The 24564-nt window shown below is 41.5% G+C and overlaps 1 protein-coding gene across 1 annotated transcript; it reads right to left on the bottom strand.

Moving 5' to 3' along the window:
• Positions 1-23177, bottom strand: adss2 (adenylosuccinate synthase 2). The gene is made up of 13 exons (XM_069658595.1): positions 22943-23177; positions 15497-15599; positions 12797-12865; positions 12645-12695; positions 12432-12498; positions 9267-9374; positions 7361-7442; positions 7159-7285; positions 5110-5264; positions 4758-4882; positions 4421-4518; positions 3951-4100; positions 1-2261 (listed from the first exon to the last, which is right to left on the bottom strand). The coding sequence occupies exons 1-13, from the start codon at positions 23138-23140 to the stop codon at positions 2209-2211; spliced, it is 1386 nt and encodes a 461-aa protein (XP_069514696.1). The 5' UTR covers positions 23141-23177; the 3' UTR covers positions 1-2208.
• Between the last annotated feature and the right edge of the window lie 1387 nt (positions 23178-24564).

Here is a 24564-nt window from a genome sequence, read left to right as displayed (position 1 = left end):
AATCAATGAAAACAGCTTTTCAGGAATTCATCCCCCCCTCACATACAGTGTATAACTTGACAGTGGGTGAGACTTACCATGGGTTTGATCGAGTTTCAGAGTCCCTCTTTAATCAAAGTCCTGAGAAAGATGTTTCTGACTGGGTGGTCATGCTTACGTCAGCAAAAAGAAAGTGGATCAGATACTATTTTATATCATCGATATTCATCTTTTTACTAAATGCTTCCCGGTAAAGTCAACATGATAAATCACTGCTTCATCTAAAATAATGAATACTAAATCAATTTATCAAACCCATTCATGTCATCGTGTTTAGACTTCATTGTTTGTAATGTGTTACTGTGTTGCTGCCACTGCATGACAGGTCGAGTTTCCAATAGGTGACATCAAATACAAAAACACATTCAAGTGCATTTGGAAGTAATGCTGCAGTAATGTGATGACTGAAGACAAGTAGTATACTTTAAAAACATTTTGTGGTCATTTTAAAAAAACCTAAAGAAGCATTTTTTCCCCACAAAAACTTGTTCAACTCTACCAAGAGTTGTTTGTTTTGTTTGTCAACTTCCTTCAGGTTCACACAAAGTAATTCAACTTGTTTGTCCAACAACTTTGTGAAAGAGCAGAACTAACTGGAGTTCCGGTTAAACAAAATACCCATATCTATGAGGACCATATGCAGCCTGCAGATAAATTATTTTTATATATGAATAATAACGCTTTCATGTGATATTGCTACTTCCTAAATGACCAACAGCAGTTAAAAACAGCATACGTCAGCCCCCTGGCTGTGATTTGTTAAACGTTAAAGGCTTGAAAGCCACCATTGCTGGTAGTGACATCTCAATAAAAGCCAATAGAAACTAATTCCAACAAATTCAAAAAGGAGCTACATACAGGTTCATATTTACGGTATGGTTTCATTTGTTAACGCTCCAAAAAAGCAACACTGTAAGAGTAGCTATTTAAGGCCTTTAAGTATAAGACTACATGGTCTTATGGTTAGGGCACAGTCGCACATGGTATACTCTTTGAATTACTTTGACTCCATCATTGGAACTGGGGACTTTGGCGCCCTGAAGGAAGGTTTTCCACTTCTTCCCATTTTGCCTACATTGCATGAACTCAGCATTAAACACAGTTTTGACATCAGACCAGCAGGAAGCTCTGATTGGCTTATTATGATTGTTTAGTACTACCTTTGTATTTAGACGGTAAAAGATGACTGTCAGATTAACAGCTGTCTTATGAATACTTGTTTATACTTTTCTTTGTTTATAAGAGGTCACTGTTGCCTTTCTCTACACTTAAACAGAATGTTGTTGTATTAAACTCACCTGCTTAAATCTGCCTTCTCACAGTACGGGTGGATGGGTGCCAAAGTTGCATCGACAGCCTGCACTAGGAGTAGTCACACGCTACAAGAAATGTAAACTGTTTTTTTTTTTTTTTTGGATGAATGAAAAGGAAATATAAGAAGTTTATACTCCAACTGCTCGTCTGATGTCGACAAAACAAAGACAAAAAGACACATAACACATATTAAAGTATCCCTTTATCGTGTCAGGATGCGATGTAAACCCTGGCAGAAGAAAACGTAGAACAGATAGTCCAAAGCATCTAAAGTGCAGAGGTTAAAACTTTTTTAAACCGATTTACACCAGACTTGATCAGCGCATTTAAAACACAGAATAGATGAACAATAATACACGTGAACAAAGTTTGACCAATCAATTATCTGTGTACAGTTCCTCCGGGCAATGACCCCGTGTTACTGTGTGTTTGTGTGTTTGCGTGTGTGTGTGTGTGGGTTGAGTCCGTTTCCTCATGTCCTCTCTCAGACCTGACGGCAGCTGGTGTTGCCGAGTGTGTTGCATGTCTTAAACGCTACGATAAAAACAGGAACAAATTTAAGAAGCGGTTGACCTTGGAGCTGTTATTCGAAGTTTAAAAGTGTTAAAAATCCAGACGGAGACGCTGGGAAACATTCATACAGGGGGTCAGTCTGATGCGAGTCTGATCCATAGAGGTCCGGTCTGTAACATGGGACAGTCTGATGACATGATAGTAAGCACTGAGAACAGTTATGGTGGTCACGTCTCAGTCGGAAATTTGAGACAGGTAGGTAGGCTGTGTGTGTGGTAGGGAGGGGATGATGGGTACAGTTAATTCGCTGCAGTGAATCCTCTTTGCTTCTCCGCCCACAGTCTAGAACATCTGGATCATGGACTCCCGAGACTTGCCCACTCCGATCCATTTGACTGGAGGAAACAGAAGAAATGGTTAGTGCTAGTACAGCATTTAATTAGTATTATGGCATACTCTAACTGTATTAGTAATAGAAGAAGCTGATGATCCAGAGCTTTGCACGGATGTGTAGTTTTAAAATGTTCAGCAGATGAGACTTCAAACTTCTAGGAGGTGCTTTGATTCTGTTTCAGGTTTGGTTTTATGCGGATATTATAGATTTAAATGTCAAAGTATCACTCCTTGTACCCAGTGTTGTGCATAAATGCGCTAAAAGAGCGTGAACATTTCTGGTGAAAGGTGAACTGAACGAATCAATTTGCAACGTGAGTGTTCCAAGTGGTACCGACACATGCATCCAGCGTGCGCATGACTACTGCGGCTAGCTATTCAGACAATTCAGCTACCGGTTCTGCTGAAGCCAGTTCTTATGAACATTTGAAGCAAAAATCAGGACAGGTTCCAAAAGGAAAAATCGATTTTTGTTACTGCAAATTGTGCCCGCTGGGTACGACTTTGAAACTACACATAAAGTTGAATCATCCGGCCAGTCTTGGGAAATATCTGCGAGTGAATGACGACTACAAGAAATCATATATAATGATAGAGAGCTAGGGATGGAAGCAGAGGAGGCTCTACTGAAGAAGAGTAGCTCGGTGTAGCTTAAAAAAACAAACAAATAAATGAATGTGAACTAGTTCATTTTTTGGACTGATTTTAGCTAGCTCTTTTTAAGTGTGAGTTTGCACAACACTCCTTGTGCCTGTCTCTCCCGTCACCCCACTTGCTTTGCTGTCAAAGTGTTTTCAATAATTGTTTTAATAGCAAATAAAAGCTCTCAAGTTTTCCCTTGATTGCAGGTCAGTTTAGGTCATTATCTCAAGAAAACAGAGGCAAATGTGTCAAATAAAAACATCATTCATCACCTGAAACAACCTTTTCTTCTTAAAAATGCTTTCTTGTAAAAAGACAATTATAAACCTGATTTCCTGTTCACATTAGGGCCCCCAATGCTTATTGGAAATTGTACCTTTTAAATATTTAAATATTGGAAAGATATTAAATAATCTTGGTGCAATCACATGTTTGAACAGAACATTTTAAGTCTGCAAGGACAACAGACTGATGTAGTTTGCCTCGTGGTCCAGCAGAGGGCTTTCTACAAATCAGCTTCTTTATGACTTAGACATTAATACCTACATTTGATTTTTAAAATTTTAATACATTTACTTCAGGTTGTACAAGTGTACAAGTAGGTTTTGAGTTTAAGAAAGCAGCTTTCTGAGTACATTTGCAATTTCAAGCTTGTGCCTGATCCACACAGGAGAGAGTTATTTTCATTCCAGCTCACAAATCACTACACTGGTGCTTTGGACACATTCCTAAACCCACAACCTCTGTCTGGGGTTGTATATGGGATGCAGCCCAAGGGACCAATATACCAGTATAAAATGCAGAGAGAGGCATGCATTTGTGTTATTGTATTTTACCCAGACGATGACGCCATAATCTAGCTAAAGCTTCGTCACAGACATGTGCCATCATGATCGCCAGAACAGCCGCCACCCTCGCAGCAATCAGCTTTACTGTAGCTATAAAAAAAACCTTGTTTGCTTCTAGAATACCCCCAAAACAGACCGTGTCTTTTATTCCTTTTTCTGTATCTTCTGTGAGACTGTGTGTGTGTTCATGTGGGGTCATACCAGGCACTCCCAAATGCTCCTCAACAAAGCGGACATATTTCTGGGCGTTCTCTGGCAGCTCCTCAAAGCTTCTTGCAGCCGAGGTGTCGCTTTTCCAGCCCGGCAGCGTCTCATACTGGACCTCGACGCGCTGCAACACCTCCTGATTGGCTGGCGCAGAATCAATGAGACGGGGTTGTAAGAGGAGGTAATATTACACCGTCGGCTTCACAGGAGACAGCAATCAAACAGCTATGACAACAGATCAATATGTGTCTACCTCGAAATGGAGTGTCTATAAATAATCACACAGACTGGAAGACGAGGAAAAGCTGGAGACGGGCCAGTGACCCACACTGCTGTTTACATTTACTCTACCTCTTATCACATCTACCTGTATGCTGAGCAAAACATGGAGTATAGTAAGAAAGAGCTGTTTAACAAGATCGCTCTTTTACAGTGATTATGCTCGAGAAGACGTTCTGACTCACCTGGAAAGTGAGGTATAGTTTGGTTGTCGACTTTGTACGCTACGCCCACTTTGATCTCTGCGAACACGTCAAGTATGTCCAGTTTGGTGAGTGCTATACTGGGAGGGGACAAAGGGGGCAGGGAGGTGATCAAAGTGTGCAGCAACAGACAGCAGAGCTTCTAACTGAATTCATGTCGCTAAGCTAACCAACTTACGGCCAAAAACAACACTGGTACGTTACAATTAAAAAATTAATACAACAAAAAAGACCTTTTCACCCTGCTGTAAACACGAAAACTTCAGGGAACTTTACTTATTAAACTAGACAAAACAATGCAATCAGAAGCTGAACTCACGCGGTGAAGCCATTAATCATGTGTGCATATTTGATGAGCACCAGATCCAGCCAACCACATCGCCTCTTCCTGCCCGTGGTCACGCCCACCTCCTTCCCCCGAGTCTGAAGCAGCTCTCCAATATCCTAAAAGATTACAAGATAAACACAAACAGTTACATGAAGTCACTACAGCTGGTCGTTGGTGGCAGTGTAGGAAAATGTCCTCTGGGTGGTGCTGTTTGAAAGCAAAGGTAGCCTTGATCAGCTTCCTCCGAACATATATAAGTCATTATAAAGTTTTTTCATTATTTATCTAATGACAACACACAGTACAGGTGTGGGTGTGTTTGTGACTGCATGTGAGCTCTTACATTGCTCTGCTCTGACGGGAAAGCTCCGATGCCCACTCTGGTGGTGTATGCCTTCACGACCCCGTAGACCTCTCCCACGTTCTGAGGCGGCATGCCGAGACCCGTGCACACGCCGCCCACCGTGCAGTTGGACGATGTCACAAACGGGTACGTCCCTGCAACGACATGAGGAGGGGAAACTGAGAGATTTGTGTCAAGCACAGGTTTAAAAAAAATCTGACTCTTTTTGTGCGTCAAATCAGCACCATTAAAAGTATGCTAAGTTAGCTATTAGTATTACTCTGTTTGAATTGTACCAACAGCTAACCCTGGACAACACCCGTTTCCTTCACCTGAAACATATCCCTCTGTGACCCCCAGGTAACTCTTTCAGGTCAGTGATCTAGAGAAATGTAGGGCCCTTGTCCTCCTTTAAATACATTCACAGTATATAATTCACAGTATAATTAGCCCTGCAGGTGTACCCCGCCTCTCGCCCAATGAAAGCTGGGATAGGCTCCATCCCCCCGCGACCTTGAACAGGATAAGCGGTAGAGATAATGGATGGATATATAATCAACATATTTACATATTTTTACTCTCTTTATGTTTCCTTATTTCTTCATTCTTCTATTCTGAGCAACTGCAACGCACAAATTTCCCCTCGGGTATAAATCAAGTATTTCTGATTCTGACATTCATCTTTATATTTTATCTTTTTTTTCCCCACTGCACCTGAAATGACGTGGGCTAAACAAGGTGAGGGTGAGTTTTCTCGACAAGGCGCTGTGTTGACAAAGCGGATGTGTCTGTTTTAGCACACGTCCTGATACAGCCGGCTGACTCGTCCAGCCTGTACCTGCTTCATTCTTCAATCATTGGACACCAAACCTCATAACTTTGGCCAAGCCCACTGGCTCATGCAAACCTGCACATTCACTCATGGAGTTGAAAACAATCTGTGACAGATCTTTGGCTTGAGGCTTTCTGAATAACCTGCTGCCTGAAAGGAAAGAACCGCGTCTATGGGTCACTGAAACGGAACAAAAGACGCAATGAAGCAGTTTCACAGGTGTGTCTTTGGGCAAACCCTCCTCTAGGACATCCCTGAGGTGATAACCACTTAAAGACTGACATGCAGAATAAATCAGCTCCTCGTCAGATATTTAAAAAATTGTGTGCTTTAGAAATTGTGTTTCGACTATTTAACATTCTAACAAGGGTTAAGTTTTTACGCCTGGATGCTGCCCACATGCCGAGGGTTCATAGAGACTGTTGTGTAATCGAACAAGGACAATGTCTACAGTGTGTCCACAAGCAGTCTTGTGTCCTGTCAAAGTGTTCTTGCTGCCCTTAATGTTTGATATGACGCATATAATGTTATGGCTTAATGCTACTGTGACTGTTGTTTGCCTACAGTATCAGTGAGCAGGACACTGTGCCCTGATACTACAACAGTGACGCATGGTGTTTAGATCATAACCAACAAGTGTCATTTAATCCGCTCAATGCCGTCGCTGCTCTCAGCAACGACAGGCCTGCAGTGCTACTACATTATACTATTACATCTATAAGATAAGCATGTGAGTGGTGTCATTATCTGAAAGGAAAAATATGAGAGTCATGCTTTTAAACATCAACCTTTGGAGAATATTTCCAGATCTGATAATTATTCTGTGACTGTGATCGACTGACTGACAGGATGCCTTCGTGCTCATGCAGTCAGGTGGCATTAAGGTGGTTTAACTGTGAGCGTGCACGTCAAGCTTGGATGCCAGGGCACCTTAGTAGTTAGTAAACTTACCGTCGTCCCTAGTCTGAGCTCCAAGCAGGCTTTTGTAAAGAGCATCACAAAGCTTAAGTGTCTCAGGGCAACTTCACTGGGTCACTGTAAATGCACTCAACAGTGCTTGGCAGTTAGAGATGACATTTATTATTAGAGTACAGGTTAGCACAAAGCACTGATTTTCAAAAGGACAAAATATACAGAATCAAACTAGTTAAGAGTAAGGCGTGCATAATCGCGATGCACATGCGCGCTCACACTCGCACACACAGCGATGTACTGACCAAAGTCTATGTCCAGCAGCGCCGCGTTGGCTCCTTCCACCAGGATCGTCTTCGGAGGGCCGTGAAGAGCCTCGTACATGTAGTGCACGCCGTCTCTCACCATGGGCTTGATCCGCTCCACGTAGTCCTGAAAGTCAGAATGTTACTGCAAAGAGAACAATATGATGTTTCTAGAAACATCTCAATGTTTAATTCTTACTACCTTTAATTTGACCAGCTCTCCCTCTATGTCGATCTCCAGAGTGGGGTATGTCGCCTTGTACTGCTGGGCCAATACTTTATACCTGTGGACAGGAAAACATTGATCTGGTTTGTTTAATTCAATCCACCACCAGGGCTCATATGGCACCATCCTCAATCATGTTATTACATTGTAAAGAAAGATTCATTGGCAATTCAAAGGCAGCCTGTTACAGCAGCTCTCACCCGTTGCTGTTTTTATTCCTCGAGCTTTCTACGTTTTCTTTTGTGGTGGACGAATTTATATCTCAACATGTTGTAGTCCTCGAGATCGGTAAAATGACACGAATAATCATATTTCAAATCTTGCTAGAAAAAATTAAAATGAAATACATTTTAAAAATTGTTGTCCCCACCAAAGTTACAAGGAAATCTACGCCCTCGCATGGGAGTGTGCAAATTCTGCAGTGCACAGCTCACAGATAGGGCTGCGATGTATGAATGAAACTCCTGCTGTTAGGTCACTGATTGTTTTACTTTGGAAATCTATAAAAAGGTGTGTTGAAAAGCTTACTTAGAAAACATATAAGTGGAAATGGTCAGACTTTGTTGATGACACATTTATTTCAAGGCAAACTTCAATTAAAAAAAAGAGACAAGGGGTGCTGTTTAGCTAAGTCGGTAGAGCAGGCGCCCCATGTACAGGGGCTACAGTCCTCGTCGCACTGATCGCAAGTTCGACCCCCGGTCTGCCGATCATTTGGTGCATGTCATACCCCACTCTCTACTCCCAACATTTCCTGTCTATCTTCAGCTGTCCTGTAAATAAAGCCAAAAGGCCAAAAAAATAATCTTAGAACAAAAAAAAAAGAGACAAGCCTTGAATTTTGCTCACACTCGATGATTTTTCATTTATATATACAGTCTTGGTCTTGACTCGGTCTCGGCCCCTTGATGTCTTGGTCTTGTCTTGGTCTCAGTACACTCTGGTCTCAGACATGACTGTCTCGGTTAGTGTGATCTTGACTACAACACTAACTCAACTGCTAAAAGATGGACAAATACCATGTCAAGTTTTCTCTGTTTTTTCTTTGTTTGATTATATTCTGCACTTTTTGTTGTTTCTTTGCTGCTGTTTTACGTCGAAAATTTTATCTTATACTTAAGAACAAGCAAACCAGGTCGATAATGGAATACGCTTATTTTAAAGTAGATGACATGATTTATATTCTGCTTCTATTTAGTTGCTAAATGAGCATGAAGGCTAATGCACTCAAACTCTGTCTGGTTTAACCAGTCAGTGAAGTTCCAACATGATGGTTTGAGACAATAGCATTTGGGCCGAGCATTTCTTGGCGTGGGAAACACTACATCCAGGAACCAGATTTAGGTCGCGCTTAGACAAACATCAGACCTCTTTATTTATCTGATTCATGCCAGTCCGGTCACACAACAGAAGCATTGCAAGGAAGTTCAATTTCAATTCACTGTCACTTTGTGAAGTCAGTGCTGTATTTCTGCTGTTCACAAAACATTGAAGATCACCAAAACATAAGGATCTGTTACTCAAACTGGACTTCCTGGATTGTGTTCCAAGTCTCTCAAGTACCCCACAAATGCAGCCTTTAGCATTGTATGAATCCAGGGCTGTTCGTCTCAGTCTGATAGCTTACTTAGACCTCCTGGTCAATATGCGGCTAAAGTTCTTGAAAATGTTCCCTGGAAAAAGTCTGCTGTAGTCGAAACAGGCAATAAAATAGAAGCTAGGTGTGTGTGCTTAAAATGCAGGTTAGGTTTCTTTGTTCTGCCATCATTGCAGACTCTAATTAAAACTCATCATTAAGCGGTCTTTTGAGGGCAAACATACTTAAATCCAGATTCCATCAAAGCTCCAGACAGAGATTTAAAGCTGTACTGTTGGCACAGACCTGTCAGAGAACTTATTGAAGTCAGCCAACAGGTCACATATCCTGAGACCGCTGCGTGCTGCCTTGGCTGAGTACACCGGGCCAATCCCCTTCTTTGTTGTCCCGAGGCTGGGCGGGGCCAAGAGAGGAGGGAGAGGAAAAAAGACAGAAGAAGCATTAGCATGTGATCTCAAATGAGAACGCGGCTTTGTACAGTTTCAAAGTTCATTACTTCATAAAACTCTGAACACCTTCATACCTTGTAACTTTCATTGTGTCAATTTCTGCATCTAATAAACTTGAGGAGACACTAAAGGTCATTAAAAGGTTGATCATTTGAAACTTTCTACACACGACAGAGGATCACAGAAGGTCAGCTCAAATTAAATGTTTAACTAGTTAACCATTGACACATTCAATATGTACCAGCTGTAACTCGGACTATTGAAAGGGATGTTTGCCTCTGCAAACTGTTTGCAAACTGAAGAAAGAAAAAAACCAAAGATCCTGTTTGGTTATTGACTTTCACCATCAGCACCAGCCTACGTAAAATATGCCTTATCCAAAAAACATGCGGCCAGTGCAAGAGAGAAAACTTAGCATTATTTTGGGGTTTGTTGTCAGTGAAGGACTCAGATCACTTTTATATGATGATATCAACAGTATATGATATAATTATGTGGTATAAAACATGCATAGATGCACAAGTAGCATTTTCCTGTTGTAGCTGGTCCAGTTACAGCTAGCTTTCTACTTAATGATTGATGGGGTAGAAGAGAAATTTTTTTTTCCTCTTCTTGAGATATTGGATAACTGAATAAACAGTTACTTAAAAGGGGGGGTATTATGCTAATTTCAAGCTTCATATTTCACTTTGTGATACCTGTGGAGTAGCTTAGCTTAATTTACAGTTAAAAAACATACTGGTGCTCTGTGCAGGCCCTCATGCAGCCTTGGTCTGAAACAACTCAGTCAGCTCTGTCCCTTTAAGAAAACCTCCGCCTCTACAAGCCAGCTTTGTTCTAATTGGCCAGTTTTCCGAATTTTGTGACGTCACCAAGTGCAGCGTGTAGAAAAAACTGTGAAACCTGGTGTTAACAGCAGCCTGCAGACTGAGCTGAGAAGCCTGGGGATAACTCCAACATACTTTTACCTACAGATTTGAAACTTCACCCACGTTTAGTCTGGACATCCAACATTGTAAAATTGTATATATAACTTAAATGTGAAACAGCATAATACCCCCTCTTTAAATGAAACTGTCTGAGAAGTTTAGAGGGGTAATTGCTCTTTAGTAGAATCACTTGCAAACAACTCAAACACTGCCTTTTTGTGCATATGCAAAGCTTATCGTGCATTTTTATGTCCAATCTGTCAGACAAAGGGTAAAGAAAAAGGAACAATATTCCGACTTAAATGTAAAGGAGTAAAAATATAGTAAAGTGTAAAATGGAAATAGTTAAGTAAGTACAAATATTCCTCAGACTTCAATTAATAAGAGCTGCTGCTTCCTGTTGTTAATGCTATTTAACAGGAGAAATTCTACACCTGTTCTTGTATGCGTCGCTGTTTCTGTGACTACTCCAACAAAGGGCTTAGTCATACATTAACTAACTGGCTGACTGGAATGACTTGGTTTCACATACTCTTTAACTATATCCAAACATTATCCTCTTCTCTTTTATGGTTTTAGCTGAGTGAAACTACAGGACAGAAAGTTTCAGCTTTCCGTTTCTCCTTCAGGCTGAACAAAACTCATCCAGCAACAGAGGCTGGAAATCCAACAGGCTCTCACAGCAATCTGCTGAAAGCTTGTAACGACTGTGCCATTAAGGCCCCCTGGTGCACTGTGTTTTTTCCTGCCTTTCACAACCACACACACACACGACACTCGGTCACACACACTGTAGCTGGCTGGGTGTTTGGGGGCTTTGGTTGCTGATCTTGTAAAGACAACCCGGCTTTGAACAGCAGTACACTGGATCTCTGTTGAGATTAATGGTCCGAATGAAGGCTACATGAAACACAGGAGTCTTTGTGAAGAGTCTAAAAGCAATGTCGCTTTAAAAGGAATCCTTTACAAGTATTCAGTCTTTGTGACTCTATGTCTGTCAGTCAAATTATAAGCAGGTTCGAACTTTAAAAGTCTTCAAAGGTTCAGGAGCCGAGTGCACCAGCTGGGCATAAAAAAAACACGTCTTTTCCCTTACGTCCAACTTCGAATTTACATGAGCGCACCAAGCCTAAATGACACCGGTCATGGCTACACCCGGTTATGATGCGCGTCCACGTGAACACTTGAAAAGCGGCGACAGTTTCCAAGCAACACACGTCTCCACTCGCTAACTTCTCCCTTCAGAAGATATGCATAACACAAACCAACAGTAAAGAAAAATACATTTACAAATTGTGAAATAAGGAAACTCAGAGTTGTATGAAGAACCAAAAAATGTTCTCAGCAAAACTGAACACACACACAAACAAAAAAAGCAAATAAGGTAATAATCAAGCTCGACGTTGTCCGATGTACATTTATCATGTCTGTGTTTTGAAAGGCCCTTCTGGCATAAAATCTGAGCTCAGTCAGCACCTGCAGGGCGGGGACAGCGCTGAGTTTCTGTCTGACACGTGCTGTAGCTCGAGGGGAGAGCTCAAAATAATTCAAACAGGACTTGTCCGTCAAAACGAAACCTCGATCGGCTCACTGTCCGATCAGGGATGACTACCTCTCGTTTTAATGCCCTTTCATTAATCATCCTGTAAACAAGACGCGCTGCCACTGTGTTTTTCTTTTAAGTTTTGTGACCGTTACTTTTCAGAATCAGAACTGTTTTACGTTTACAGAACGCGGATTTAAGACTGACTTTCTGAACTTACACCTGCTCCATCCTAGACGTAAAAGATACACCCGGGTGCAACACAAACTGGGCTTAAGTCTAACTGGTACACAGGGCGTAATTTAAAGTCCGTCGTAACTGTCAGCTCTAGGTTGGATGTAACCTTACACCCAGGCGTACACCCAGCTGGTGCACTCGGCCCCGGGTCAGGATAAGATTTAGGCCAGGGTTAGCCTGGGGTTAGATGTGCAGTTTAATAAGGGCTGGGGAATGCATTTTATTAGGGTCCACACAAGTATAGAAGTACAAGTATAGAAGTACAAGTATGCGTGCGTGGCAGCTTTCTTACTTCTTGCCTGCTTGATCTTGTCTCTGCCGTTCCTGAATGTCATCCACTGCTTGGTGGAAGTCAAACACTGTGGAGGAGGGAGAGAGGGGACACACACGCTCACACACCTCAGAGAAAGCAGGGCTCACACGTCCACACACACATTTTTGCATGCATTCATTCAAACATTCATACAAACACACAGATTCAAGCTTAGTGTTTTGGAGAACTCACCGATATGCGCTCTGTCTGAGATGATCAACCTCTTATCCCAGTCTTTTAGACCTACACATACACGGCAATAAACGTTCACATTAAACTGCGGTCCTGTTCTATTAATTCCTGTGTAATATTTTGTGTGTATAAAACAGGTGTGTGTCACTAACCTTTTCCTTTGCGTTCATTCTTTTCTGCCTCGTCAAACAGGCCTGGAAGGTGGATCACGACACCATTGCCTGAGGTCAAGAGAATAAAAATAAATCTGTGGACACGCGAGGAAACTTTTTCTTTTCAAAAATAAAAGTCTTGCCTTTAAGATTTTACTTTCAGTGTCAGCATATTATACTTAAAGCTAGTGTGAAGGACTTTCATACAGATATAAATGTCTACATTTAAGCACTCGCCAAACTAGTGCAGCAAGTGCTTAGTGGTGGCTTAGTGGTGTGTTTTACATCAACCAGCAGTGGTTGGTTTGGAGGCTTCAGCAACAATGAGAGAAAGACCTCAGAAGAGTCATGAAAAGTTTCTGATGCCTCAATGAACTTTACAGCAAAACTTCTGCAGTATCTTTGTAAGAAAATGTGACTGAGATTTGGAGGAGGACTTTGTTTATTCTTTGACCTAACTCACAACCTCTTACATTTCTCTTGCAAAGTAAACCATGTAGGAGCGCGTAGAAAACAGGAAGTAGATCTCTGAAAACGCAGATAAATACTACTGCATATGTATGGAAATGTATTCACACTAAACATATGAAGACGTATATCTTTTTAAATCTCACTGATTCTAAAAATATGTCTTTCATGTCTCTCTGCTCAGATCTGAGTTATGACCCTGACTCACTTTCACCTTTCACACAGTGGCTTTGCCTCACGTCTCTCCCTTCACGCCCTCCACTTCAACTCTCCCTTATAAATGTTTGTAAACCTCGGGCTGTAAACTAAACAGCAGTATCAGAATCCTACCCGACAGTAACTCAATACAATTCAGCTGCGACAGAAGCTGCAGCAGACAAAACTCCAGGGCTGGCTGACACGTCGATGATACGAATTATCAGATGAGATGAACCAGAGTCGAATCTGTGCAACTTTTTAGCTGAGTCACTGTGCACAGAGACATGCAGGAGTGACCGCATGGCAAGAACTTTTCTCCAAAACAAAAAAGCATAGCTGTATTTGAGACATGTACAGAACTGTCCTTGGGAAAGACTAAATGATGGAGTTATCAAGTTATTTGAGCTTAGTTCCTGCTTATTTTCTCTTCAGTTATTGTCTATAGCCACTTTTACACGGCCAGTTCAAGGCAGGATTATTACGCCTCATCTTTTATGTTAAAAAGCACAGAGGCAGAATGGTGGGACCAAGACGTTCAGCCTCTGAGCCGGCATCGGAGGTTGTAACAGAGGCGAAACGGCGTCTGTGTAAACAGCTTGGCGGAAGAGCGTCATGTGTGTTTGTGAAGCTCGCTCTTTTTGTTTAAATGGCTCATGCCTGCTGCTTCCACAACACCGGAAAGCAATGTAAAAACACACACTGGGGTGGCTTTACATACATTTATCATTACGGCGCTGTGACGGAACCGCAGTGTAAAAACAGCTAATGTTTACCATATTTACTACCCAAGTTTAGCATGTTAGCATTAGTGTTTTTTTGACCTGTACGTGGCCCTACAGGCAAATCCAGAGGTTCACTGAAGGTCTTACATCCATTTCTCTCAGAACACCAAAGGTTAACCTCACGGTGCCGATAGAGGGGGGTCCCCGAACTCAGTAGAATGCATCCAGTGTGAACCATGAGCGTCTGTACTGAATGTTATGACGATCCATGCAGCATGTGATATTTCAGTCTGGACCAAAAAAGTGGACTGGCAGACGGACCAACGTGACCCTCCATAGAGCCAAGCTGCTAGCTCAGCTATAAATATCATCACGCACAGAAAAACTGCATCATCAAGAAAGAGATGCTAAAGCTTGTTACATTTCCCCTTTGGTCTTCAATTACAGTGAAATAATCCTTTCGCAGCTTTTAACGGACAGCAGTGAGAAGAAAATGGCAACCCTGAATGACCGGAGCAGCCAGCTGTCCCGTTAAAAATAATCCTCACACCTTCCGCAGCGACACATGTGTCTCAGACGGTGATCTCAAACTCAAAGAGCAGACACTCTGACCACGTCTACAGAGAAACATAAAAGCTATCTGTTTTTGTTATGGAAATGTTGAACAGAGCAACTACTGCTGGGAAGAGAAGTTTCGATTTGACAAGATAAGCTCAATAAAAGCTACTTTGAGGTTAATCATGTACCTCCTATAAGTCCATGAAGAATTAACTGTCCAGGCTGCAATTAAGTTTTCTTTTAATATTTGTCATTATTTGGAATCTGTCTTGTTTTTTTTATATTCAAAATAAACCGATAAAATAAAAGTAAATGGATGATGTGTAGGACAAGTGCAACATTGCCATTGCCTTCCATTGAGTCGTTCTGAGTGTCTGAGCGTGCAGAACAACACAAATGTCTCGCACGTCAAAGAAGAAAAAAGCGGAAACTTAATTATGTATTGACACGTCATGCAGCCATACGTGTTAAAGTGCATGTGTGGAGGGTTAAAAGCCTCAAAGAAAGTTACACACCATTAGCTAATGAAGTTACTGCAGAGGGGTGGATGCGGTCTGCAGCCTGGCACCGAGTCAAGCTGATCACACTCAGGCTAAAAGGAGGCTCGATCAATTCATCAAGAAAATAGCTAGGCGGGATGGCCTTGGAGTGAGAGCCTGTGTGTTATTGTGTGTGTGTGTGTGTGCTTCAGTGAGTATGCAGATTGCACAAATAACAGGAGTGTAGTTCTAATGTTTCTGTGTGCGTTACACACCGATGAAGGCGGTGACCTTGGGGTTGATGATGCCGCTGGGGAGGAGGTGAAAGTCGTACTCAACCGAGTCGACCACCACCGTGTGTCCTGCGTTGTTGCCGCCCTGCAGAGGAGAGACAGAGACCAATGAGGAGAGTCGAACAGAAACAGTGAGACAAACAAAGTTCGAGCTGGAAGGCAGGCTGAATTGTTTAGCGAGTAGCAACAGGCTTCACACATAAACCACTGGCCACCGTCTGTTAGTATGTGTGCTGTTGCTTACAGACTCAGGGCTGGGGAAAAGGTCTCACAGCAGTGTAAACCGGCTGACGAATGTGCCAACACATTACATTAATTGTTGGTGCTGTTGATCATGCTAACAATGTTCTAGTCCCTGCACCCAAGATCATGTCCTGTCCTGTCCTGGCTGCTCCGAACAACTCCCACGTTAAACAAACATCCAGCCGGAGGATACGTTTTTTGTTTCCTCCTTTAACGAGCTAACCTGTCTTTTCAAGCACGATCAAATCAAAGCAATTCAGGCGAAAACATTTCCACATTCTTTTCCTAAACCTTTTTTATTTCAGTGACTCATCAAACTTTAAACTTTGCTCGTTTCAGCCTGACAAAAAGCACCTCTACATAAAAGAGGTGCGTGTTTGTAATAATCCATCATTAGCATAGCCAACGGCCATAAAGTTGACTCATGAAGCTGCCTGATATGTTCAACTGGTGGGCAAGTTTCATTCACAAAAAAAAAAAAAAAAAAAGAGAGTCAATCTCGGATCCCATTGGCTATAGTCTGAAGACAATATAGCCTCTCGGGACAACGGTGAACACACCGGACGTGTAGCAGCCAGCAGTGAGCGATAAACAACTTCCTTTTCAGCTGACTGCATTGTTTACAGAAAAATAAACCGTTTTCTTGTGATTTACTTTAATTAACAGATCTCACCTTTGCCGAAATTACAACATCATGATGCAGATTTGTAAGGACTAAAAATGAAGCTTTGTCAGGTGTGTCCTCAAGAGGAGAAAACTACTTTTAAAATGCTCGTTTGTTGAACGGAGGTCGGATCGATCATTTCTGATGCATTCAAGGAAGTCTGGAAATCTGAACGCTGAACGGCTTTCGTGACACAGCGTCAAGGGAATTTATCTCAAGTTGAATTTTAGATCCAGTACGGATTGTTAGCTGTTAGCATGCAGATGTCTGTTTATAGAGGTTGTTCCACCTGCTACTATTTTCCCTGCATACGCCGCAGCCTACTGATTGCAGGCTACGTGATTGGTCAGCATTACTATGACTACAAGCGTTGTACAAACGGAAACCAAAACATTTGCCATCCCTAAAATTCACGTCCCTGCCTACTGATTAAGTAAATAGAGATTACCAGAGAGTAAAACAATTCCACTTTCAAGCCCTGCTGTTTGACTTGAAGTTTAGCAGTATCACTATAGTGTTGTTAGAAGACCTGAAACATTTATAAGATACTAATGGTACATCTGCTGAGCCACTGCCTTCAGCCATTTGTCGACATCATAAGCTACAGTGAATGTGTAGCCGCCCGCCTGTAACAGTGGCTGGGTTCAGGGATCGGACTCTAGTTGCACCACGGTGCCAGAAGCACACATCAAAGAGGAACCGAAAAGAGGACCAACTGTAAATGTTTTCAAACCGCAGCCTGCAAATGCCTCTCTTACTACCTTAGCTTAAGCCAGAATAGAATAATATATTTAACTTGAATATATGTTGTTGATTCAATGTTTAATCCACTTAACTATCCTGGCAGCGGCAGCAGAAAAAGACACGCACACCACAGAGAAAGCTAAATTCTGTGCTGCCGCGAGCCAATCGACCGCTCTGATTGGTGGATCAAAAGAAACAATGTTTCCAACAGGCCTGTATTAAACCAGACAATACATGGTTGATGATTGTTTATCTAGCCCTCGCATTCAGGCCAGTACATGATTTAACAGGGCTGACAATGGAGGGGGGAAAAAAAGCCAAAGTGACGCCCTAGAAAGGGAACAGTGCGTCCTGAGACGAGGACATCACAATCTGACCTGCTCGGCTCCTCTCTGCTTAACATTTCACAGTCAGAGGGGTAATAATCTGCAGTTTATAAATATAAAAAAAAATAGATGATGAAATTAGAAGTGAAAAGAACAACACTTCTTAAGATACCAATCCAACTTCAGTCCGCCCTGAGACGAAGATGTGTTCCTATTGCTGAGGCCTGTGGGTGTAAATGAAGCCCAGCATGTGCTTCGACCACATGGGGTTATTCCTGGCCACAGCAGCACCCTGAAGGTGGAGAGGCGGAACAGATGGGGGGTAGATGCCTCTCCTTTTTAAGATGCTTTTACGATTCATCCCATCCCCCACTGAACATAACTCTGGATCTCACGCATCCTGTGATCGGTCTCTTAGTCCCATGATGAAAACCATAATTTGTGAGCTCTCACCTGCTACTGTGCTGTGCTTTGTATGGTTATCTCTTGACATCTCTCCATACTGTTATCTTACAATGTTGGGCTATTCTATACATATATAAGATCTACTGCATGGCAGCTCTTCCTCTGGTTTCTTAGAGTAGTTGAACAGTGTTTCCTTAACACAATGGTGGAATTGAGTGTGTGAGATGTGTGCGTCTGGGTGCCAAAAATAAAATCGCACAAATACAAACTCTGGAAAATGTAAAAAACAGAGGGGTGTGGCGCGAATGACATCACGTTTGCTCCTTCAAAATAAAGTACTGGCCTTAAAAAACCTGAGTTAACTGTTGGTGTTAATGAGTCAACATGTGTTACCTGATCTGGACCTGTGACCCTGCCCCTGACCTAAGGTTAAAAACAGGTCCAACACTTGATGCTTTGGTTTGGTTTGAAAGGGCAGACAGGGGATACTATTACACCTTCAATAGAAGTCTTCAGAGTTTACTAATCAGCTGATCCGCGGAGAACTTAGCAAGAATGGGTCATTAATTAAAGTAATAAAAGCCATCGGTAGGCCAACAGGAGGGACATTAGATCAGCTAAACCAAGGACATGAGACATCTCCAGGACATCATGATGTCACAGTGAAGTTTATCTTTTTTGGGCATAAATTATCTTCATATTTTTTCTTATTAGACATTGGTTTTAAATTGTATTATAATTACATTATCAATTCTTGAGTTATGGCCGTAAACATTGACAGATCTCAGTGATTTTGACCTTCAAAATCCAATCAGGTCACACTAGTCTTTTAAGTCACAATCACAAAGGTGATTGAGCCTATGGCCCACTGAAAGCCTTTGCATTTGCAGTATTATGGAATGGGTTTTTTGGTGTGACATTCGCGGAAAAAAAAAAAAAAAAAAAAAAAAAAATGACACCCGGTGCCCAGTTAGTGACACTCAGCAGTGGTTGGTCTGCCAGAGAGGGTAGGCGGAGCTAAGCAGCTGCTTTTCCGGTGTGTAGCGAGTAAACAGTAATCTACTATGGCTGAACAAACAAAGAAAAGATGGATGACGACAGATACAACTTCAATAATAAGTGAAAATCCAAAGAAAAAGAAACAAACTCGACACTCAGATGAAGGCAAACAGTCTGAAAAGGAAAGCGACCGTCAGCGAGGAAAATCAAGAGTTACAACCGGAGCCAACCGTGGACGTCACAAACGCAACACTGTCTGGATATCTGGGCTCCCGCAATTACCATTTATCGCCATAGGTGCCGCCACTACACTGAATGTATTATTTTTATCATTATTTATCAATTTTCCAATTATTTCATATCAACTGTTTTGTCCATTAAATAGTGATAGCCGTCTTTTACAAAGTAACATCTATAAAAATCTTTAATGTCCAGTCAACAACCCATAGATCTTCAGTTTAGAGTTATGTAACTGAAAGACTTGAAACTGCAAATGTTGAAGTCTAAAAATTGATTGTGAAAATAGTTTTGTACTTTCCAGCTTTAAGCAATAATGTGTTAAAGAACTACAAATCACATGATGCTTTTCTTGTGTCAAAGATGACGATAAGATATTGACCGTTCATTGAATAGGACTGTAACAGGGAGCAGTGCTCTTTTGATTAGACGGATGCCATGGTGAGTTCAGAAACCAAGTGCTGTAACCCATGATACTGAAGGCACAGGTGTCAGTCATTTCTGGTAGTCGACCTGTAGCTAGGCCAGACAGGTGTTTCCTCTGTACATGACATATAGAGTGTATCCGACCCTTTAAAGATCTTATGTACACAATCTCTATTTGTCAAAATGTTCAGTGAAAGGACTCAGAAGACAATAGTCTCTGTTTGCCAAACCAAGCCTTGGTTTCAGGTAACATCCTAATAGCAACCATGTCAAGGGCAGTGAATCTGTGCCTGGTGTAGGTGCATCCAGCTGATATCATATATGTTTACATGACACTGTCTGTGTGTCCTGGCAAACAAATACTATTACTGACAAAACCAACAGTGTAATCCTGACGGGGCTCCTCAGAGAGTTACTCTGACGGACAGGAAATGTCATCAGTCGATCTTGTTGAGCTTGTTTTATAGCCCTTCAGTCTTTGCAGGCATGCTTCTGATATCAACCAGAGTAAGGATGCAGTGAGCCTTAAGGCAGCTTTAAATAGACAATAAACAGGTTTGTTTTGTGAGATTATCTAACTAAAGAACTTTAAGTGCGTTTGTTCTTAAGTAAACCACATGAATATGAGGCTAACCCACAGAGCTCACCACATTCTCTTCAGTCTCCAGCTGCCATATTCTTGATTGATCAATTTATTGTTACGACTCAAAATGTCGACATGTTCAAGGAGCCTCTTTTTTCAGATTACCACCCAAATAGAAGATTTTCAATCTATTAACGTGCGGCAAAACAAGCTGCTGAACCCTGTACAACAGTCTAGCGAGTGCACTGATACTGCAGTAATGAATGAAATTCGCAGAAATGTTTTGAGACTGTTTATTACCAATGCAATGTATAATTAAACATAAAAACAAAAGGTGATGAAATCATCTTTTGTGAACTATTCTTAATTATTCCACAGCTACAGCTTTATGCAACTTCATCTGAGCCACTCGCCTTGTGAAGCGCGATATGTTTATACGATATTCCACAGTAACAACTGCCATCAGTCTCCTGAGACGTGTTTCCCTGGCAGCACGCCCCCTCAGCTACACACCCTTCTTTTCTTTCTTGTAACCCCCTCTGCGACTTCTAGGAACACCAGCGAGATTGCTTGCTAGGCTTATTTTATAAAAAGATCAATGCTGTCCGCTCAGCATTTCAACACACATACACACAAACACACACGACATAATGTATGCAGGGGACGCTGTGCAGGACCAATGCCAGAGAGGGGTTTATTTTTACACGTGTCCTGCCATGGCAGGGCTGCAGACACGACGCTCAAAAGCTCAGAGGAATCCTTGTTATGTCAACTTGTTATCAACAGCCACAACTAATAGTCCTCTGATATCCACTGTGCTAGGACAGGAAGGATTAGAAAGATTGTCTATATCATTAAAGAAGAGAGGACTTCATTGGACTTTTTAATTAATGGACTCTTTCATCTACAGCTTACATTGCATCATAGGAAAACAAAAACTGGACATACAACTTACAGGATTGGACACTTTTTATCCCCATAGGAATATCTAACAGCCTATCACACAGCCAAACGTTCTCAAACCTTTAAATATGATGTTGATACCGTGCAGAAATGCTGGTACAAAAGCATTGCAAAGGGAAAGGGGAATGCACAGCAAGCTTGTCATTGGGTTTTCACTTCACTTCCTTTGCCTCAGTAAAGTTCAGATTGTCTCCCCAGACAGAAGACACAGTCACTACTGACTCTGGAAAAGTGTCAACTGAAACTACAAAGAGCTGCAAAGGTTTGATGTCTATTCAAGGAAAGTAGGAAGTACTCCACTCCTCATTGTTGTGCTGCTAACACACGGTTACGCTCTACTCAGCTGAGTTGTTAACACATGTTTTGTTGCCAAGACAATCACTATTGCCAAAACATATCATTATTTCAAGTCCAGACAGGTTGACTAAATACTCTCTAAACAATTATGACAGGTCCTCTACAAGCTGGCGGGCCCTCAGCTTTCTTCTAATAGACGTGGTTTAAGTGTGGCTCTCGGACATCACAGAAGAAGTTTATTAAAACTTTTAGATTTCCTCCCCCCTCACTGCCGCACCTACGCCTGTTCAGATAGATCAAGGAACATGGATCTTAACCAAACTGCACACAGTCATGACCTTTCAGAGTCCCCAATCCACCTGTTTTGCAAACCACTGTGCATGCAAATTCAACACAAAGCACCATCCAGGAGCTGAACGTGCTCCTGACGACGTCCAGTGTAATATTATAAAACAACCATCATGATCAGTTGATGTCCTGGAACACGGAGGGTAAATAACACGTTCACATCTCTATAAATATTGATTCCTTTAAGGGCCACTGTACTACAACACACTTTAACCCTTCAAACCTGTTGTGAGATTGGCTTTAAAAGCTGTATGTTCAACCCGACATAATTATCATCAACGCTTGAATGTATGTTATCAATCTTGTTTTTCACAGGTCCCCCTCCCAGCCTGTCTGAAATGATAAGGTGGTGTACGTACGTTCAGTGTATGGTGTATGTATGGATGTGTCTAAGTGCAGCCTGCAGGATCTGGGCAACACAAGTTTGCAAGAAAAATAGGATAAACACATACAAGTCAATAATCAGATGAACTGATTCAGATTAACTACAATTTAACAACAGATAAACACGTTTCGTGATATTTAGACGTTAATATTTATAAACTTAGTGGAGTCCGGCAAAGTGATAATATTCAGTGTTGAGGATATAATAAAAAAGGACAGATTTTCCTTTTTTTTCTCATTAAGCTACAATATCTAAATATTTCACAAACTTTGATGTGGCTCTCCACAGCAGGGAAAGAGACCATGAAGGCATCACGAGCAGGAAACTGCATTAACCACATTGACATTGTATAATATTAGCATCATCTCTCTGCTCTGTAATTAAAGTAATCATTTAATGACTCCCAACCCAATCCTGCTGCCAACACCACTTCTTCTGCTAATGACTTAAACGATCAGTCTATAGCGCACGTGTCTTAAACAGCCTGAGGTGATGCACCTGGTCCCTTTAGCTAGCCAAAAGGTTCCTTCAGCTAATGTTTCCTTGTCATGTGCACACGACAGCAGACAATTCATAACATCATTAAACGTGTTAGAGGAGCTAGGCAGCTAGCAGGAATTCAAGGTGACATTAGCAAACAGTGGATTTAATACATCGACTGACATGTTGGTGAGCTAGCAAACCGTTAGGCTGTTAGAGGTAGTTAAATTGTGTAGCTCGTGAGCCACCAATACCTGGCTGCAGGGTTTCCGGTAACTAGCTTAACCGGACGCATTACAAGTGAATGCAGCACGGTGGGCTAACCAACCTGACATCTGCACACCATATCCGCGTCTTGTGCCAGAAGATCCACAACTTTTCCTTTCCCCTCGTCGCCCCACTGAGCCCCGAGCACCACCGTCACCCTGTTGCCTACGGGCGGTATGGGAGCCCGTTTTGTTGGGCTGCCGCTGCCGTTTCGAGGGGCCGCGGCACCGGCGGGTTCCTGACTCCCACTTTCCGACATTTCTGCTGGGTCGCTGCCGCTGACTACACTCGAGCGCCCTTTCACACCGCGCTGCTGCTCTGCTGCACCAAAGATAGCAGAGTGATGACTGAAAGGAAGGAGCTCCCTCCACGGCAACGCTAAAGACGCCGTGCACATGCGCACAAGTATTTGAAATGACAAGTTCCATTCCCAGGTGTGACCAGAAACAACCATAAAGACACACGCAGCTGAAGCGTTATACCTCATTCAAATGAGTCACTTGTAGTTTTAAATAGGATGGTTTAAAATACAGCAATATAATATTCAAATTTTTATGGACTAAACCGACGAGTTTTTTTGGGAGCTAATAGCAGGTGAATTATCTTGACATGTCTATAAGCTCAGAAGACACTCCCACTACTGTGGAGGTGTGTTCAAAGCCCCCAAAACAATCTAATAACCCGTTTCAATGTTTATTTTTTAGATTGAAATATTTTTTTAAAATTCAATTTGTACATTTTTTGACTAATACAATATATTGGGTCAGAGTTGCATTGTTATACAAATTTTATGTTTGAATCAGGCTGTAGTGACTAAAAAGTCTAAGCTAAAGCCAGTATGCAATGATCTATAACTTTTGAAAAAACAATTAAAGCTGAAGTAGCTTCTGTTACTTGCTATCTTGTCTTTGACTGAATACAAACACACATCTCAAAAGGAAAGCACATACCAAGCAACACAATTATTCCTTAATTAACCACCTAATTGCTTTTTATATAACTACTCTGTCTTAAAAGGTTTTTAACATGAGTATATAACTCCTGGTGTAGTCAAAGGAACAAAACAACACATTTTCAATTTAAGTTAATTTAAAAAAGCATTCTGGATGTTTTAAAAAAGCAGATTGATCCGTCCAAACACTTTACAGAGAGTTCCAACAAATTTGAAAGGCTGTAAAGATTGATTAAATTGACATTACAATATCCACAATAAACTATAATTTTGCATAGTTGCAGAGAAGAACTGGCAGGAGGAGGGGTGGATCAAGTTTAATTCAAGATTTATCAAAAAGCAGGCAAAACAGCCTTGAATGTGCTTCCTGTGTTTTTGCAGCATTTTTAGATTCAGTAAGTGCATTTCTATTTGAATTACTTATTCTATATTTGGATGTCAAAAAGCTTCCATGAAATGTATGCTGACCTTCATGCATGAAAATCTCATTGAGCGATAACTCAATATAAGGCAAAAAAAGGCAAATAAAGATCAGAAGTATTTGAAGTTGTTATTATTAACTATTTTTCATGACATGAAAAAATTGTTCATCATACACATAATTACACAATTATTGTGCCTGCCTATCGTAATACAAAGGAAGAATTTGGATAACTGGTACCCAAAAATATAGATGAGTCAGAACCCAAAGACACTGCTCTGTTTTGCCTCAATGTGCATCAAGTGTGATC

Source organism: Semicossyphus pulcher, unplaced genomic scaffold, assembly GCF_022749685.1.
Source record: "Semicossyphus pulcher isolate SPU_LCO1_2020_fin unplaced genomic scaffold, fSemPul1.0.p SCAF_12, whole genome shotgun sequence".
Lineage (NCBI taxonomy): Eukaryota > Metazoa > Chordata > Actinopteri > Labriformes > Labridae > Semicossyphus > Semicossyphus pulcher.
Note: the sequence above shows the minus strand (reverse complement) of the source record. Positions and strands in the feature narration are given on the sequence as shown.

Bases quoted from the DNA above. Each gene is read 5' to 3' on its own strand.
- adss2 (XM_069658595.1), bottom strand. From the start codon at position 23,140: ATGTCGGAAAGTGGGAGTCAGGAACCCGCCGGTGCCGCGGCCCCTCGA. The intron at 15,600-22,942 runs GTTGGTTAGCCC...TCTCCTCTGCAG, and splicing joins ATATGGTGTGCAGATGTCAG to GGCGGCAACAACGCAGGACA. The intron at 2,262-3,950 runs GTATGACCCCAC...TGTTTCCTCCAG, and splicing joins GGAGCATTTGGGAGTGCCTG to TCAAATGGATCGGAGTGGGC.